The sequence below is a fragment of the Lithobates pipiens genome, unplaced genomic scaffold, assembly GCF_037356315.1.
Source record: "Lithobates pipiens isolate NorthernLeopardFrog02 unplaced genomic scaffold, aLitPip1_a1.2 Scaffold_18, whole genome shotgun sequence".
Lineage (NCBI taxonomy): Eukaryota > Metazoa > Chordata > Amphibia > Anura > Ranidae > Lithobates > Lithobates pipiens.
The window spans coordinates 86,309,654-86,329,162 of NW_027507758.1; the positions used below are offsets into that span (position 1 = coordinate 86,309,654).

At 44.7% G+C, this 19,509-nt stretch overlaps 1 protein-coding gene across 1 annotated transcript in view; it reads left to right on the forward strand.

Annotated features, from left to right (window-relative positions):
* LOC143987270 (calpain-13-like) overlaps positions 1–18,797 on the forward strand; it is a 126,314-nt gene extending 107,517 nt beyond the window's left edge. Inside the window, exons 23-26 of the mRNA XM_077485881.1 lie at positions 5,728–5,806; positions 7,722–7,838; positions 15,182–15,237; positions 17,875–18,797. Of these exons, the coding sequence (XP_077342007.1) occupies positions 5,728–5,806; positions 7,722–7,838; positions 15,182–15,237; positions 17,875–17,895 (273 nt within the window). The 3' untranslated portion in view covers positions 17,896–18,797. The remainder of the gene's footprint in view (positions 1–5,727; positions 5,807–7,721; positions 7,839–15,181; positions 15,238–17,874) is intronic.
* Positions 18,798–19,509: the final 712 nt, after the last annotated feature.

The following is a 19,509-nucleotide window of genomic DNA, read 5'->3' on the forward strand; positions in this document are numbered from 1 at the left end:
ACGGCCACACCAGCAAATCTTAAATGAAAAGATATCAAGGCCCATGGTTTCTGTATACAGTCTGGAAAATGAATGAATGACCGATAATTCAGACTATAAGTTAGTGACCTAAAAGTTAAATAGGAGAACCAGGTCAGATATACAACTTATAAATATTAGATCTTTACCTACCTAATTTATTAATACTGCCTGCTTCCAAACGCTTCTCGCAGCTTCAGCGCCTGTCCCAATATGAAAAGAATGTAAAGAAATACGTACATGGCTTAAATTTAAAGATACTAAAAATCTCTTTAAAACTGTATTCAATTGGTATTTAGTCAGTGGGGAACCATTGCTGTAAATAAACAACACATTACTTACAGCCAGTCTAATGCAGAAAATTGTTGTAGCAGCAAAACATCAAAGCCAGGAAAAGAATTCTAATGAATCCATGTGCCCCTACCCAGAACATCAGTCTTGCTGTGCTCCAAGAAAGGCGAATGTGATTCAATAAAATATAGGAAAATTTAAGACCACGCCTACTTGTCTCGGTGGTCTCGGTTCTCAAAGCCGCAAAAAATTCTAGGAAAAAAGCGTCTCAAAGCTAAATAACACTGCTTCAATATTCAAAGAAACAAATAGCGGTAGTAATCCTACACAATTGTGATAGGAGTGCAATCAGGCTTCTTTTATCTAAAAAAAATGGAACTTTATTATAACCCTTTAATGCATGCCAAATAGAAAAAAAGCTCATGCAAGTGGGTACGTTGTAAAGCTTCAGAAAAAAAAACTATATTCCTGATAGAAGTTTATGAAAATGAAACCATGAATATCATTGAAGCATTAAAAAATTAAGAAAAAGCAAGCTCCACCATTAGAATAAGTGTGATAAATGTAAGTTCTGAAAGTTTAGAAAAGCTAACCAGTATAACCAAGCAGAAGAATAACCAGACTTAGCCACCAATTTTTTATGTTATTTGTTACTAAATCAGCTCCTACATGGGCAGGCAACTCTGTATATATCTGCTTTGAGCACCTGCCAGTGTATTAACCTTACCCAGAACATACTCAGCCTTAAAGTGATTGTAAAGTCAAATTTATTTTTTCAATAAAAATAAAATAACAAATATGATATATTTACATGCTCTGTGCAGTAGATTTGCACAGAGAAGCCCAGATCCTCTTCTTCTTGAGTCGCTCTTCAGCAAGCAGCTTGCTATGGGAGCACCCGAGCCGAGTCAAAGCTCTGTGTGTCCATTCAGACATGGATATGCGGCCCGTCCCTGCCCCCTCTCTCTGCTGATTGGCTGACTGACTTTGATTGACTGCAGCAGGAGCCAGTGGCACCACTGCTATGTCTAAGCCAATCAGGAGGGAGAGTCTTGAACAGCCAAGACACTTGTGGATATCACTGGACAGAGAGGGGGCTCAGGTAAGAATTAGGGGGGCTGAGGGGGGGCTACTGCACACAGAAAGTGGTTGTAGAAGCTGAAGGTTTTTTACCTTTGTGAATTCTATGCATGAAGGTAAAAAACTTGGAGATGGAGCAGCAGGAATCATTGGCTCTCGTTGATGTAAATCACTGCCAGCGAAGTGGGAGCGGGGGATGGGGTTGAGCCATGCTTTCTGTGTCCTATGGATGCAGAGAGCCAGTATGAGCGAGCATGCCCGAGTGCCCCCACAGCAAGCGACTTACTATGGGGGCACTCGAAAAAGGGGGAGGGGCCCAGAGTCATTTCCCCATATAACCATAGCAATAATTAGAGGGAATAACTCCAACAATACAAACATTTTTACAAAAACTCTTTACTACCCTTTACTATCCATCAAGAAGGCCAAGTAGAAGTGCACCAATAAGTGCCCCAAATTGCAAAAAAAAATCCAATAGAACCAGCTGCAAAAATAAGCAGAAGTCCCTAACAACAAATACATTCTTCTTGCCACATAGTCCTATCATTAAAGTGTTCTAAGAATTTGAGCCATATCAATAAGACATCTTTAATATTAAAGGTTAATCTAATATGGGATGTAGGGTTAATTACACCTGTAATAGATAAAGGTGTCTGAAAAAAAAATCTACCTACCAGTTAGACCTGTGTAGCAAAAGCCAGTAGACCTAGGACAGATTGCCTTTGTTTTTAGTGGCACTTTCTTTTTTCGAATACAAATTAACAATAATTCTCAAAAGTGTTTTAAAGTGAAAATACTTCAAACAGTAGCGCTGTGCTTAATTAATAATAAACATAGAAGTAATAATGTGTTATATAACTGCTTAAGAACCACCCAACATATATATATATACTGCGACAAGGCATGTATGGGATTTTTGTCTTCAGGTCCCTGGCATGCACATGTGCTTGACCCGCTCTTGCTGTGATTGCATCAGGAGCCAATCAGCGAGTTCGGCGGACCCGATGTCCGGCGATTGTTTTGAGGGAAGCAGAATGGAGGTCTGTCTATATAAAGAAGGCAGATCGCTGTTCTGCTAGTAAGGAAGACAGAGTTAAACAGTTCCAGTTAAACCATCCCCCACATAGTAAGGCCGCGTACACACGACTGGACTTTCCGGCAGGCTAGGTCCGACGGTCTTCCCGACGGACTTTCGGCTGAGTTCCGACTGACTTTCCAAACGAACCACACACAAACGGACTAAATCAGTTCGAAAGTCTGTTAGTTTTGGACGTGATGAAGTAAACGGGACTAAACAAGGGAGTTCAATAGCCAGTAGCCAATAGCTTCCCTTGCGTCGTATTTGGTCCATCGGACCAGCACACAGACGAACGGTTTTCCTGATTTTAGTCCGTCAGAATTCAGTCCGTCGGATAGATTTGAAGCATGTTCTATTTCTAGGTCCGTCTGATTTTTTTTTCCGAAAAACTATTGGACTAGCCCACACATGATTGGATTGTCTGACAGACTAATCCCTTCAGACCTAGTCTGCCGGAAAGTCCGGTCGTGTGTACGCGGCATCCGAAAGCACTCCCAGGGAACACATTTAACCCTTTGATCGCCCCTGATGTTAACCCCTTCTCTGCCAGTGTCATTAGTACAGTGACAGTGCATTTCTTTAGCACTGCTCACTGTATTGGTGTCACTGGTCCCCAAAAAGTGTCACTTGGTGTCAGATTTGTTCGCCATAATGTCTCAGTCCCGTTAAAATCACCATTACTAGTAAAACCAATTACCGTATATACTCGAGTATAGGCCGACCCGAATATAAGCCGAGGCCCCCAATTTACCCCCAAAAAACTGGAAAACTTATTGACTCGTGTATAAGCCGAGGGTGAGACATGGCTGTCCATCCCTGTGTGTCCGTCCATCCCTGTGTGTGTGTCCGTCCATCCATCCCTGTGTGTGTGTCCATCCATCCATCCATCCATCCATCCCTGTGTGTGTGTCCGTCCATCCATCCCTGTGTGTGTATCCATCCATCCATCCATCCCTGTGTGTGTGTGTGTGTGTGTGTGTGTGTGTATTCATCCATCCATCCATCCCTGTGTGTGTGTGTGTGTGTGTGTGTATCCATCCATCCATCCATCCATCCCTGTGTGTGTGTGTGTGTGTGTGTGTGTGTATCCATCCATCCATCCATCCATCCCTGTGTGTGTGTGTGTGTGTGTGTGTGTGTGTGTATCCATCCATCCATCCATCCATCCCTGTGTGTGTGTGTGTGTGTGTGTGTGTGTGTGTGTGTGTGTGTGTGTGTGTGTCCGTGCAGCCTTGTGTGTGTGTCCAGCCTACCTGTGTCCCAAGCCTCCGTCCCGAGCCGCCGTCGTCCCGAGCCTCCTCTGTCCCGTGCCTCCTCTGTCCCGTGCCTCCTCTGTCCCGTGCCTCCTCTGTCCCGTGCCTCCTCTGTCCCGTGCCTCCTCTGTCCCGTGCCTCCTCTGTTCCGTGCCTCCTCCGTCCCGTGTCGTGCCGATGGATCGCCGCTCTTCTCGGCGGCCATTCTACAATTCAAAAGCCGCGCCTCCGTCCTCCGCCTGTGATAGGCGGAACACTCAATTTCCCAGCAGCCTGTGTTCCGCCTATCACGGACATCCTCTCATACTCGTCCGTAGTATGAGAATGAACGGATGTCCGTGATAGGCGGAACACTGACTGCTGGGAAATTCAGTGTTCCGCCTATCACAGGCGGAGGCGGAGAAGGAGGCGCGGCTTTTGAATTTTAATGTCCGCCGTCTGTCTGCTCGATACGCTGATCGAGCAGTCAGACAGCGGTGACTCGAGTATAAGCCGAGGGGGCACTTTCAGCCTCAAAAAAGAGGCTGAAAATCTCGGCTTATACTCGAGTATATACGGTAAATAAAAAAATTTAAAAAAACATTAATCTATCCCAAAGTTTGTAGATGCTATAACTTTTGCACAAACCAATCAATATACGCATATTGGGATTTTATTTTACCAAAAATATGTAGCAGAATACATATTGACCTAAATTGCTGAAGAAAATATATTTTTTTACATTTTTGTATTGGATATGTTTTATAGCAGAAAGTAAAAAAAATATATATATATTTTTTCAAAATTGTCAGTCTTTTTTTGTTTAAAGTGCAAAAATAAAAACCGCAGAGGTGATCACACGGGGTGGATCCGTTTTGACGGACTCTGCTTGCTCAGCAGGGTTTCGTTCCGTTGATCCCCGCTGAGCAGGTGAATAACAGGTCAGTCTCCAATTACTGTGCAGAGATGGACCTGTCAGAGTCCCGTTCTTCTCTTTGGGGAGATCGGATGAAAACGAACCACCTGTCCATTTTCATCCGATCCCATCTGATCCAACTTGCTGGAACGATGGCGAACATATGGCTATATGTCTGTTTTCAGAGGATCTTGGATTGGATGCCAGGCGGGTGTCAGCGGACATATATCCGCTAACATCCACCTCCCCATAGAAGAAGTGTGAGTGTGAAAGGGGCCTAAAACGTTTAAACTCTTTATCATGTATCGAAGGTTTATTTGTAAAACAATAAATAAAGTTGTGCAATATATACTCAGTGGGACTTACGTAAGTCAAAAATCACGCCCTGCTATGCCTCAGTTAGGCCGCGTACACACGCGCGGACTGTTCGCCCAACTTTGTCCGTCCAACAGTTTCGGCAAACAGTCCGCTCAAACTTAGCATGGACGGACATGGCCACACACGACGGACGAACAGTTTGCTGAAACCGTGCGCGATGACGTGAACGGCACGTACGACGGGACGAAAAATACGACGTCCTATACACTGCATTATAGCTTTCGGCGTGAAAATCCTTTCTGAGCATGCGCGCAACTTTGTTTGACGAACAAGCCTACACACGAGCGGACTGTTCGCTGAAACAAGGTTTCAGCGGACAGTTTTACGGAATTTCCGAAAAACCTTGTCCGTCAAACTGTCCGCTGAAACTGTCCGCTGAAAGCCCACACACGAGCGGACTGTCTGCCCAAACACTGTTCAGCGGCCTTACTCATACAGCAGAAAAGCATCAAAACTGTTTAGTAAATCAACAAATGCATTTTCAATTTTCTTTTCCCTTATAGATTTTCAAACTAGCAAATGCAATGACATTTGGAGGGAAGTTTTATTAGAGAAAAATATATAAAAGAGCAGTTACAATTCTTTTAAACCTAAATAAAAACTACTACAATAAAATTACCCAAAACCAGATTTACCTTTGAGTGAAAATTGCTTGATATAAAAGAAAGTGTGACCAATCTTGTGTGGAAATGATTGAAAGCATTTACACTGACTGATCAAATTATTTCTTTCAGGATATATTTGCAGACATTGATAGTGATCGTTGTGGTTTCTTAAATTCACTGGAACTCCGCAAAGCAGTCAATCGAACAGGTGCTGTGCAGACCTAATCCTGTCTACTTTAATTTTATTAAATTTCTTTTTCTCTACATTTCTCTTTTCAGTAATCATGAATATCTGTCTGAGATGTCAACACTTACCCTAAATAGAACACAGAGGAAAATGACCCCACAAATATAAAGCAAGACCGTTTGGGGTCACTCTGTATCTTTAGTGCACCTGCCCTCAGCTTGATCTGCTTCTGCATAATCGCAATATAAGCCGTCATTACTGAATCTAAAAATATGGAATAACTTGAGGTTAACATTGCTATAGTGATTCAAAATATGTGCCCATTAAAACACTTTATAGTTTCCCTTTTAAAGGAATCTTTTATAGATAACATTTTTCTTTCAAAAGAAAAATCTGACTTGTTCAATAAAGCAAAGTAAAGAACAAAAGTGAAATGAAATGGAAAGGGCAGAATATTTTAAAGCCCAGCTTCAGAGATGGGTGGTCATGGATGATGCAGAGATCAGTACACTCTTATGCCCCGTACACACGATCGGATTTTCCAACAACAAATGTTGGATGTGAGCTTGTTGGCTCAAAGTCCGACCGTGTGTATGCTCCATCGAACATTTGTTGTTGGACTTTCCGCCAACTAATGTTGGCTAGCAGGTTCTCAAATTTTCCACCAACAGAACTTTGTTATTGGAATTTCCGATCGAGTGTACACAAGTCCGACGCACAAATATTCAAGCATAATCGGAAGCAGAAGGAGCCACACTGGCTATTGAACTTCCTTTTTCTCGGTTCGTCATACGTCTTGTACGTCGCCACATTCCCACTTTGCAGTTGTTGGCCAACATTTGTGTGACTGTGTGTATGCAAGACAAGTTGGAGCCAACAACCTTCGAACAAAATTCCATGGTTTTGTTGTCAGAAAGTCCGATCGTGTGTGCAGGGCATTAGTGTAGGGCGCTGAGCTAAGGGGGCGGGGTCGTGATAACTTGCACTTACAATCTGTTGTCAGTATTCTGGGTTGAATGACAATGGGCATCATAATACTTTTGAAAACTGAGGGCATCTTGTGGAGAAGAAAAACTTAAGGGGATAGCTCTGAAATAATGGTATAAACAAAGTAAATAAATAAAGTACTACAGACAGGGCTGGTTTAAAAGTAAATAAATAAATCTCTGAGGGGACAGTAAACCCCCCGCCAACCATCAGCCCCCCCCCCCCCTCAGATTTGGACTTTAATTGAGGACATATTTTAAAGTGGAAGTTTAGTCAAAATCTAACTAAGGCTAAACCTACTCCCACCCCTATTCTAAAACCATTCTATCTACCTTGTGAAAGGAAATATGCTTAAACTTATTCTGAAGCCACTCCGGTCCGGTCACATGATCTCTCCAATGGTGGCTTCAGTGAAAAGAAGGGATCGCCAACAACAGCTGGCTTACTCTCCTTTATAAATCAAAGAAATGGTCGCACTCTGAAATTTCCAAGACTTACTTGATGTACCTTTATTGTCACAAGTGTATTAGACAAACACAGGACAAGCAGTTGACACGTTTCACAAGCGATAGCTTGCTTGTTCACAACAGCTGTTGTGAACAAGAAAGCTATTGCTTGTGAAATACTTGTGAAATACACACCTTTCCTTTACAGGGTATACAGGGTAGAATAGGGGGTTGGAGTAGGTTTAGCCTTAGTTTGATTTTCACATTTTACATACATTCTCCTAAACATTTTTTGTTACTGTATTGAATGCAAGGATTAGACACTGGATATGGGGCAATTATTTATGGCAATGAGGTTGGTTTACTATAAGAGTAAGATCCTTTCATTTAGTCAATTGAATATTCACTATAGAAAGTGTAAATGTTCACTTAGTAAATAATGTATTAACCAGATACTATTAAAGTCAGACTTCAGAATGATATATTGTGTATTTACCCTTTAGGACTTAACATCAGCAATGACTTACTTAAACGGATGATTGCTCGCTTTGGGGATTCTGAAGAAAAACTAAACTTTGTTGACTATCTGCTGTGTATGGTGCGCTTAAAAGCTGTTTCAAGTAAGTTGTGCCGAAGAATGGAATGAATTTATTTAACAATTATTCCTAAAATTTAGAACATTTGACATAACAAGTAAATGAGTGTAGCATATTCATTACTTTCTAAATGAGCAATGAAGGGACGATATTTTGTGTCCAGGTCTCATGTGTGTCTTCCAAATGTTTACTAATGTGCTGCTAAGTACATCTGTCAAAGTGAGAAGAACAGGATCTAATTTTGGGCTCTAGGCCCTGGAAACTTGCGATGCAAATATAAAAGTTTAATGCACTAAAAAATGATATTTTATTTAGAGGTGAAGCCTGATAGGCTGGGTCATCCACTTGCTTCTTATATGTCTTGGATATTACAACAGTCAGATTTTTCTGTCATAATTCCCCACTCTGATTCTGTCTGCCTAGGACTTACGGGTGCTCTTGCCCAGCGTTGTGTGTTCCAGCTCCTCCTGTTGCAAAATAAGTCCCATTGTTATCACGGGTAGAGATCTTCTACAACAGGGATATGCAATTAGCAGAACTCCATCTGTTGCAGAACTACAAGTCCCATGAGGCATAGCAAGACTCTGACAGCCACAAGCATGACATTCATAAGCAGAGATATGACGGGACTTGTAGTTTTGCAACAGCTGGAGGTCTGCTAATTGCATATCCATATTCTACAAGGCTTCTATTATTTTTGCACCTGTGCAATAACTAAAGATTGAGCCTCCACTAAGCTGGAAGAATAGGTCCTTTCTGCAAATAAATCCCTGCCAGTGTTGGGACCCTCAATTGTGATACCTTGCCTCCAGGAATGTTACTTACTGTCTTAACTCTTGAATATAGGAAGATCTGCCCGTAGATGTCTTAAGCATAACTCATCTCCCAGTTGCCACCAAAAACCCTAAAGGGATTGGAGATGTCACGTCAAAGTGCATCTGAGGTATCTGATGAATAAATTAGGTACGCTGCACTAAAAAATGATATTAATAATAGCGTACACTGATACTATGTGTAATACCTCCAAGTTATTATATCAAATAGGAAATAAATAAATATCAGATAATACATAAAATAAATGCATATGACATACAATAAAAACTACATTTAAAGTGCCTGGTGCATAACTATGCTCAAAAGAAATAAGCGTAAACAAATAATACATCAAAAGTGCTCCTGTGCTGCTATAAAGTGTCCAAAACATGTAATTAAAGAGGAAGTAAAGGAAATGTTTTTTTTAAAATGCAACCTGCAAGGCAAAGGCATAATGAGCTAGTATGCATAGCATACTAGCTCATTATGAATAACTTACCTGAGAACGACGCCCCCGTAGCGGTCCTCCTCCTTTATCTTCGCCGCTGCCATGTATCCCAGAGTGACTTCCGGGTCTCGCTGCTTCGGCGCTGTGATTCGCCGGAGCCGTAATGACATCACTCCGCGCAAGTGCACGGGAGCTGACACGAGCGGCATATCGCCGTGATCTGCGGCGTGCTCAGTGTGCCTGCGCACCGCTGTCTACGGCGCATGCGCCGTAGACAGCGGTGCCTGTCTTTTTGTAAATATCTCCTAAACCGTATAGGTTTAGGAGATATTTCTTGGACCTACAGGTAAGCCTTAATCTAGCCTTACCTGTAGGTCAAAGTGGTTTGTAAGGGTGGTTCAGGTTATATAAAAAAGTGCTCCAGCTGCGTTGCTGATAACGTGATGAAAGTCCATGTAATTAAAAAAAAAAATGTAATATGTGATTCAAGACATGCTAGGGTGTCATCACTCAGGTGCCCCCATTAGGTAATAAATGCTCACCTTGGAGCGTGCGACTTTGCGATTAAGCTAAGTCAAAGCACGCATGTGAACTACCTCTGGGCTCTTTAATAGTATCAGGCTCCTGGGTTCCTCAGCATATCCATCTGGGATATATGAAAGGAAAACTTGATAGTGCAATAAAGTTTTAAACAATTTATTAACTAAAGCAAAAATTCCCTTCTGGGGTACTCACACAGATCGGGTGCGTCAGTGAACCATTCTATGATGAACATAAACAAGGTGTACCAAGTTGGTATCAGGATGATACGAGCGTCCTCCTTAGCTGACAAGCTGCCTGCCGTGCTGGACTGACCCCTCCCCAACGTGTATCGATACAGGGCTATCGTATCTACTTCAGGGGGAAATATATGAAGTAGATACGATAGCCCTGTATCGATACGTGTTTCCTTTCATATATCCCGGATGGGTATGGATGGATATGCTGAGGAACCCAGGAGCCTGATACTATTAAAGAGCCCAGAGGTGGTTCACATGCATGCTTTGACTTAGCTTAATCGCAAAGTCGCACGCTCCAAGGTGAGCGTTTATTACCTAATGGGGGCACCTGAGTGATGACACCCTAGCACGTCTTGGATCGCATATTAAATAGTTTTTTGAATTACACAGACTTTCATCATGTTATCATCAACGCAGTTGGATGTTAATCATATGCACATGAGCACTTTGTCATATAACCTGAACCACCAATTTTTCCTGTATTATTGTTCTTTTTTTCAGCGCGGTCATTAATGACATGTTTTGGACACTTTATAGCAGCACAGGAGCACTTTTGGTGTATTATTTGTTTACGCTTATTTCTTTTGAGCACAGTTATGCACCAGGCACTTTAAGGCCGGGTTCACACCGCTGCGATGCTGGAACGCCACGAATCCGCAGCGTTTTCCCGCATCGCACACCTCCCGCCGGCAGTTCACACTGCCCTATGCAGACGGCTGGGAGTGTCAATGATATGTTAATGACACCCCCAGATCCGTCCGCATATCGCAGTGCGATCTGCCGACTCGCACAGGAATCGGATCGCATGGTGTGAACCCCCATGCGATCCAATTCTGTTGCGGACCAAAAAAAGGGTCCCGTGCGAGTTTGCTGCGAATTCAGCCATACTATCTGTATGGCTGAACTCGCATCGCTACGGAGATCGGATGTGATTTGCGGTGCGAATCACATCCGGATCTCCCCCCGCAGCAGTGTGAACCCAGCCTAAATGTTTTTATTGTATGTCATATGCATTTATTTTATGTATTCAGTCATCGGATATTTATTTCCTATTTGATTTAACCACTTCAATACTGGGCACTTATACACCTTCCTGCCCAGACGAATTTTGAGCTTTCAGCTCTGTCGCATTTTGAATGACAATTGCGCGGTCATGCTACACCGTACCCAAGCTAAATTTTTATCATTTTGTTACCACAAATATATCTTTCTTTTGGTGGTATTTGATCACCTCTGGGATTTTTTTCTTTTCTGCTAAACAAATAAAAAAAAGTCGAAATTTTTTTTGTTTCAGTTACAAAACTTTGTAAATAAGTAAGTTTTCTCCTTCACTGATGGGCACTAACGGGGCCACAGTGACTGGCACTGATAAGACGGCACTGATGGGCACCAATGATGTGGCATCAATGAAGTGGCACTGATAGGCGGCACTAATAGATGGCACTGATATGCGACACAGACACTGATAGGTGGCACAAATAGGCACTGATAGGTGGCACGGATTATCATGGATAGGTGGCACGGATTGGCATGGATGAGTGGCATGGATAGGCAGTATGGATGGTCATGGGTGGGCACTGATAGGCAGCATGGATGGGCACTAATAGGCGGCATGGATGGGCACTGATAGGCAGTATAGATGGGCACTGATAGGTGGCATGGATGGGCACTGATAGGCAGCACGGATGGGCATTGTAGTGTACAGTATTGTATAGGGATGGATGCCAATCAGTGCCAAACAATAATGCATGCCAATCAGTGATGCCCATTGTGGGCACTGATTGGCATCCATTATGGGCATTGATTGGCATCCATTGTGGGCACTGACTGGCATCCCTGGTGGTCTAGGGGGGCATACCTGTTGCTGGGCATCCCTGGTAGTCTGGTGGCGTACCTGGTGGTCCAGTGAGGGCATCCTGGGGGGGACTGTGCTGATAATTGATCAGCACAGACCCCCCCTGTCAGAGGAGCAGCCGATCGGCTCTCCTTTACTCGCGTCTATCAGACACGAGTGAGGAAAAGCCGATCACCGGCTCTTCCTATTTACACTGTGATCAGTCGTGATTGGACATGCCTGAGCACATGGTAAAGAGTCTCCGTCAGAGACTCTTTACCGAGATCGTAGTTGCAGGGTGTCAGGCCGCGTACACACGCGCGGACTGTTCGCCCAACCTTGTTCGGCAAACAGTTTCATCAAACAGTCCGCTCAAAATTTGCATGAGCGGACTTGCCCACACACGAGCGGACTGTTTGCCGAACAAGGTTGGGCAAACAGTTCGCTCAACTTTTGAAATGAACGGACTCGCCCACGTAAGGAGGAGGCAAATCCGCCCATTTCAAGCGCGTGTACAGGTAGGCGGGGCCCGCGAAGGAGACGTCGCGGGCTCCGCCGCCTGGAATGGGCTTAAAGGGGAACCCCAACGCCGAAAAAAATCGGCGTGGGGGTTCCCCCCCAAGTCCACACCAGACCCTTGTCCGAGCACGCTACCCGGCCGGCCAGGAAAGGGGGGCGAGCGAGCGCGCCCCCCCTCCTTAGCCGTACCAGGCCGCGTGCCCTCAACATGGGGGGTGCCTTGGGGAAGGGGGGGCCGCGCGGCCCCCCCACCCCAAAGCACCTTGTCCCCATGTTGATGAGGACAAGGGCCTCTTCCCGACAACCCTGGCCGTTGGTTGTCGGGGTCTGCGGGCGGGGGGCTTATCGGAATCCGGGAGCCCCCTTTAAGAAGGGGGCCCCCGGATACCGGCCCCCCACCCTATGTGAATGAGTATGGGGTACAATGTACCCCTACCCATTCACCTGTGAAATAAAGTACAAATAAAAACACAACACAGGGGAAAAAAATATTTTATTGCACAGCCGGGGGTCTTCCGTCTTCGGGGGTCTTCTCGCCGGACTCCTCCGCTATGTGTGTGTAGCTCTTTTGCCAGCGGAGGAGTCCGGCTTTCTTCCTCCCCGCCGCCGGCCTCTTCTCCCGACTTCGGGGGTCTTGTCCCCCTCTTCGGTTCTTCTGCCGGGCCACCGCGCCTGGTCCGGTGGCCCGGTCTTCTGTCGCCGTCTTCCGTTCTTCTGTCGCCGCCTTCGGTTCTTCTGCCGGGCCACCGCGCCTTCTTGTAGCTCTTTTACAGGCGGTGGCCCGGTCTTCTGTCGCCGCTGTCGCCTTCCGTTCTTCTTCTTGTTCTTCTTGTTCTTCTTGTTCTTCTCCAGGAGATGTTGACACGTCGCTCCCTCCGGCCGGAATGCCAGAGCCGCCCTGCGCTGTGACTTATATAGTGACAATGGGGCGGTGTCACATGGTATATGTCACATGGGTTGGTCACATGGTGACCCCGCCCCCTTACGATGTCATAGTCCCCATGTGACATCAACCCATGTGACCAACCCATGTGACATATACCATGTGACACCGCCCCATTGTCACTATATAAGTCACAGCGCAGGGCGGCTCTGGCATTCCGGCCGGAGGGAGCGACGTGTCAACATCTCCTGGAGAAGAACAAGAAGAACAAGAAGAACAAGAAGAAGAACGGAAGGCGACAGCGGCGACAGAAGACCGGGCCACCGCCTGTAAAAGAGCTACAAGAAGGCGCGGTGGCCCGGCAGAAGAACCGAAGGCGGCGACAGAAGAACGGAAGACGGCGACAGAAGACCGGGCCACCGGACCAGGCGCGGTGGCCCGGCAGAAGAACCGAAGAGGGGGACAAGACCCCCGAAGTCGGGAGAAGAGGCCGGCGGCGGGGAGGAAGAAAGCCGGACTCCTCCGCTGGCAAAAGAGCTACACACACATAGCGGAGGAGTCCGGCGAGAAGACCCCCGAAGACGGAAGACCCCCGGCTGTGCAATAAAATATTTTTTTCCCCTGTGTTGTGTTTTTATTTGTACTTTATTTCACAGGTGAATGGGTAGGGGTACATTGTACCCCATACTCATTCACATAGGGTGGGGGGCCGGTATCCGGGGGCCCCCTTCTTAAAGGGGGCTCCCGGATTCCGATAAGCCCCCCGCCCGCAGACCCCGACAACCAACGGCCAGGGTTGTCGGGAAGAGGCCCTTGTCCTCATCAACATGGGGACAAGGTGCTTTGGGGTGGGGGGGCCGCGCGGCCCCCCCTTCCCCAAGGCACCCCCCATGTTGAGGGCACGCGGCCTGGTACGGCTAAGGAGGGGGGGCGCGCTCGCTCGCCCCCCTTTCCTGGCCGGCCGGGTAGCGTGCTCGGACAAGGGTCTGGTGTGGACTTGGGGGGGAACCCCCACGCCGATTTTTTTCGGCGTTGGGGTTCCCCTTTAAGCCCATTCCAGGCGGCGGAGCCCGCGACGTCTCCTTCGCGGGCCCCGCCTACCTGTACACGCGCTCGAAATGGGCGGACTTTCCGAGCGGGAACAGTCCGCTCATTTCGAAAGTACAGCGGACAGGCCCACACACGGGCGGACTGTTCGCTCAAACACAGTTTCAGCAGACAGTTTTTCGGAATTTCCGAAAGACCTTGTCCGTCCAACTGTCCGCTGAAACTGTCCGCTGAAAGCCCACACACGAGCGGACTGTCCGCCCAAACACTGTTCAGCGGACAAGGTTGGGCGAACAGTCCGCCCGTGTGTACGCGGCCTCAGACTGACACCCTGCAACAACGATCACCGCGATGCGCGCCCCTGGAGGCGTGCAGCGGCTTAATATCCTGATCACGTCATATGATGTCCAGTCAGGATATTAAAACCACTTTGCCACCGTCATTTTGCTATATGGCGGGCGGCAAGTGGTTAATAACTTGGAGGTATTACACATAGTATCAGTGTACGCTATTATTAATATCATTTTTTAGCGCAGTGTATTTAATTTATTAATTCGTCTTTGCACAATATATGTGACGTGTTTAACGCTAGCAGCCTTTGGATAATTTATTCAATTTAAGCATCTGGGCAGTGGTGGCTCGCTGGATTTTTTTCAATTTTTCTGAGGTATCTGATGGTTTGGATTATCAGGAACTTGAACAATCTTCCCCTCACCCAAAATGCAGGTCAACTTTATCCTTTATGAACCAATGGTATAGAGCACCACCTTATTTCCACCCTTCTGTATTTTATCAACAGATAACCTGATCAATAGAAGAGCAGTGATAACTCCCATGAGGGTCCCAAAGTAATTATTTTCTCCTCAGACATTGCTACACAGTTCTGCATTGAGGTTCTGCAAGCTCAGCATTTGCTAGGGATTTTTTTCACGAACAACATTTTATAGATCAATTGCAGCCACATTTTCAGATAACGTAATCAGTATTGTTATGTTAGTGCAAATTGGCTTATGGACCTCTGCTGTTTCCTCTGAACATTTGCAGAAACTTTCTTCGCGCTCTCAGACGATGGGAAAGGAGTTTACATTAATCAGGAAAAGGTAAGTGCCAAGTGTCGCTGTGTAAGTATCTGATAACAGCAAAGAGTAATGTCCAACATATGGTGTCATGCAGAGACTAAATCAATGTTACTGAAACAGAGTTAATTTCCGATTGTTCACTCTGCTCTGCAAGGCTAAAGTTGGCCACAATTTTCAAAATTTTTTCAAATTTGTTATTCATTTTCATACAGCTTTCAATCCCAAAGTGAACAAATGAATGAACACAACCCACAGCAACAATCTCTGTCTACATTGCTAAATTATCAGTTTCCAACTAGGGGCTACTGTATATGTAGCCCTATAATATTTTCAGCAGGCCAAAGGTTAAAAACATACTGAGGGGGCCACAGAAAATAAAACTATATTATCCTGCAAATACTTGAATAAGGCACTGCTATTAAACAGTGCAATTTCCAAAAAAAAGTTTCCACAGTCTTTGGAAGAAGGGAAACTATTTTTCATACAGTGAGTTCTTTGTTAGCACAAATGCACAATCATGTTTTCATCACAAAAAGAGGTGAAGGCTTACCACACACTGCAATGGACCCGGACATAAAAATACTTGCATGTGTAGCGCTACCCCCACAGCAGCCGCTAATAGATTTGGGTCCTCTGCTCTTGTTAAGCCCTGTGTGAAACCTCACTTTCACCACCAGTATACATCTCTGTAAGTCTCAGTAGGCACACAAGAATTAGACTTGCAACTCTGTAAAATGATAACAGACTGTATTGGCAGGTTAGAGTCAGAAAAGTAAAACAGAATATATTGGCATGATGAAGTCAGAGCTTCACACAATCCCTTAAGAAGGCTTCAAATTCAACATATACTCTGACCCCAAGGGCATTAACATTAGCTCTCTCACATTAGAAGAAAGAGACGAAAATTGCCCCAAGTGACCAACAAAGTAACAATGACACTTGAGAGCTCTCAAACAAAAGGGCTAGGTTTAAGCCTTATGCTGCATACACACAATTGGAATATCCATCGGAAAATGTTGATGGGAGCTTTTGTCAGAAATTCTGACCATATGTAGGCTCCATCGGACATTTTCCATCGGAATTTCCGACACACCAAATTTTAGATCTGGATCTCAAATTTTCCAACAACAAAATCCGTTGTTGGAAATTCCAGTCGTGTGTACACAATTCCGATTCACAAAGTTCTACGCATGCTCGGAATTAAGCAGAAGAGCTGCACTGGCTATTGAACTTCAATTTTCTCGGCTCATCGTACGTCACCGTGAAATTGACGGTCAAAATTTCCGAAAACATTGTATGACCGTGTGTATGCAAGACAAGTTTGAGCCAACATCCGTCTGAAAAAATCCCATGGATTTTGTTGTCAGAATTTCCGATCGTGTGTATGTGGCATAAGAGATAAATTTAGAGTATAGTCTTTGGGGTGGATCTTCTGCAGGCTTTGTTGGGGCCCTTTGAAGACATTGACGCACAGGGAGATTGGGGTGTGTCTATAAACCGGGTGTTGTAATATCTTATCTGAACAGCTGATCTTGCCAAAGGAAGGGAATCTTTAGGTTTAGATGAATACTTGAAAGCAGAAGCAAACCCAATGCTGCAGCTGAATTTACAGTAAAGGTGTGCACAATTTCTGCAGTCTAGAAACAGAACAGTTAACCTGGCTGCATTGGGCCTAGCCTAGGGCAGTAAAAGCAGTTTGCATTACAGTGGGCATAGGGTCTATATATACAGGTTATTTGCAAAGAAGAACAGACAACATTCACAAGGGATCAGCTTCACTTTGGGTCTGGGACCCGCTCACCAATCTAATTGTAATTCTCCTGGGCAGTTAGTTACAAGGATGGTGGGGGGACCCCCTTTCTTGTGGATGACTGTCACTGGAGGAGGTGGGATGGTGAATACCTTAGTGGTCTCCTTCTGTGGCTTGCCGATGGGCCTATGTGATGGTAGTTTGAATCGCAAGTGGGTGTCTCAGGGTAAGCAATGGAGCAGCCAATTGCACAGCAACCTCTGCTCAGCTCAGCCACCTGGTCCAGGATGTAGCAGCATCCAGCAAACTCAGCTCCAAAGCCTCTCAGCACAGCACTTCTACTGTCTTATGTTCTCCTGTTGGCACGCTGTCCTACTTCCCGGGTCCTTCCTGGTCTTTTCCATTTATCAGCCCTCAGATGTCATCTCTCAGAGTGCCACAGCACTCTCGGTATGTCTAGAAAACCAGACAGGCTGGTTGTACAGAAGTCAATCGAGAGATCGACTTCTGTACAACCAACCTACACATAGATGGCTCGAAATTCGTCCAGTCACTGTTGAACAGTTTGAATTTCAATCCATCTATGGCAGGCTTTAGCCCCTAAGGGTGAAACATGTCCACCAGGGGTGGTCTCTAGATGGGGATGAGCTGTGTTACTTGAATGTCTGAAAAAATGTACAAAGCTGAGTGACATCATTGGTGTGTGGCTTCTCTTTTTCTGTCAGTGCAGTTAGATGCATTAAGGAAGGAAACGCCCCTTATAGGAGCAAGCCGGCACTTTCAATGCTGTAACTTACCATCAAAAAAATGGTACATCAGCTGAAAATGACATGAAATTATGGTTGCCTATTGGTCAAATTTATTCCTGACTGTAAGTCAGCATTTTTCAATATTTTTTTTACATCCAGTTTATGGCACTGATGGTGTGAAGATTAATAATTGGCATTCCTCCATCCATCACAAGGAATCTCAAACAAGATTGAGCCCTGCCTGCATCTACATAAATCCTGACATCTCAAGCGCGACGCCATGGATATTAATATTCTAGAGAAAGCTGCTGGCCTGCGGAGAAGCCATGAATGCTGGGTTCACAGCGATGGTGTTATGTTTGATTTGTGTTTATTGGTTGGTTCTATTTTGATATGTTGTGGAAGTCTAATATAATGTTTGGGTTGTGATGGGTGGCAAGTGCTCTACTGCCACCTCCACCCTTTTATTATGTTTAACCCTTTGTTTTTTCGGTGGCCCTATTATGTTTCCACGTATTTTCCATGTATTTTTTTTCCATGTATTTTTTTTAATTATTATTTCATGCCTAAACAGTCAAGTATGTACTAAAAGTATACTGTATTTTCAGTAAGAACACATTTTTAATTATTTTTGAGCAATTTCAAACAGTACAGTGTTTTCACATTTTTACTTGTCTGCTGATCCATTTTTTTTATTTTATCTTTTTTTAATGGTATTTCTATTTGAAATTTTTTTGCAAAACAAGAGAAAGAAAATGTTTCATCATTTTCATAGAATAACACATGTATCCGAAAACATGAAGTGCAAACAAGATGTCCAAGTTAATAATACAAAAAGGAAGACTGTAGGTTAAACATGAAAATATATTTTGTACAAGAATAAAAAACGTATTGTATCGTAATGGTCTTCTATACACTGAGCATGCTATTGTTGGGAAGACTTTAGTATAGAGTGTAGAGATTGGAAGGGGGCCCTGTCCTCTGATTGATCCCATGGTTCCCAAATTGTATTAAATTGTGGGATGGTGTTGTGCACAGTTGACAGCTCGGAACTATTTTTACAATAAATTACTTGTCAAAAACTGGCTATTGATTTTGTTTACATTTCACTGCTTTTTTTGGTGAACGGGTAGGGGTACGATGTACCCCATACCTATTCACATAGGGAGGCAGGATCTGGGAGCCTCCTTGTTAAAGGGGGCTTCCAGATTCTGATAAACCCCCTGCCCACAGACTGACAACCACCGACCAGGGTTTTTGGGAAGAGGCCCTTGTCTCCATCAACATGGGGACAAGGTGCTTTGGGGCATGTGGCCTGGTACTCTTCAGATGGGGAGTGTGCTCTCTCCCCCCCCCCCCCCCCCATCCTGAATATACCAAACTGATGTGCATTGGCTAATTATGCTGCTGCATACAATGCACACTTTCAGGAGGTGATGGGATTTGAGCTCATGGCTTGAACCTTTGTGGGTAGCAGGGCATACCGCTATGCTACAGAGCTGAGCACATACCTACAGAAAAAATATATTTACTAATATTTGATTCTATACAAAAATGGTTTGCTTTTCAGACATTAACATTATAGTAACAACCATGCTCATGCTGATGTGGCATTGGCTAATAGGCATTCGCCTCTTTTCAGCATATGCTGCTGAGTCTAATGCGAGCTTTCAGTACGTGATACCATCTGTGTGATTTTCAGCCATTTGAGAACAATTATATTGAGAACATACATTTACTAGTGTTTGATGGTGGAACTACTTTATATTCTAGGTATAATAGTACTCAGCACAA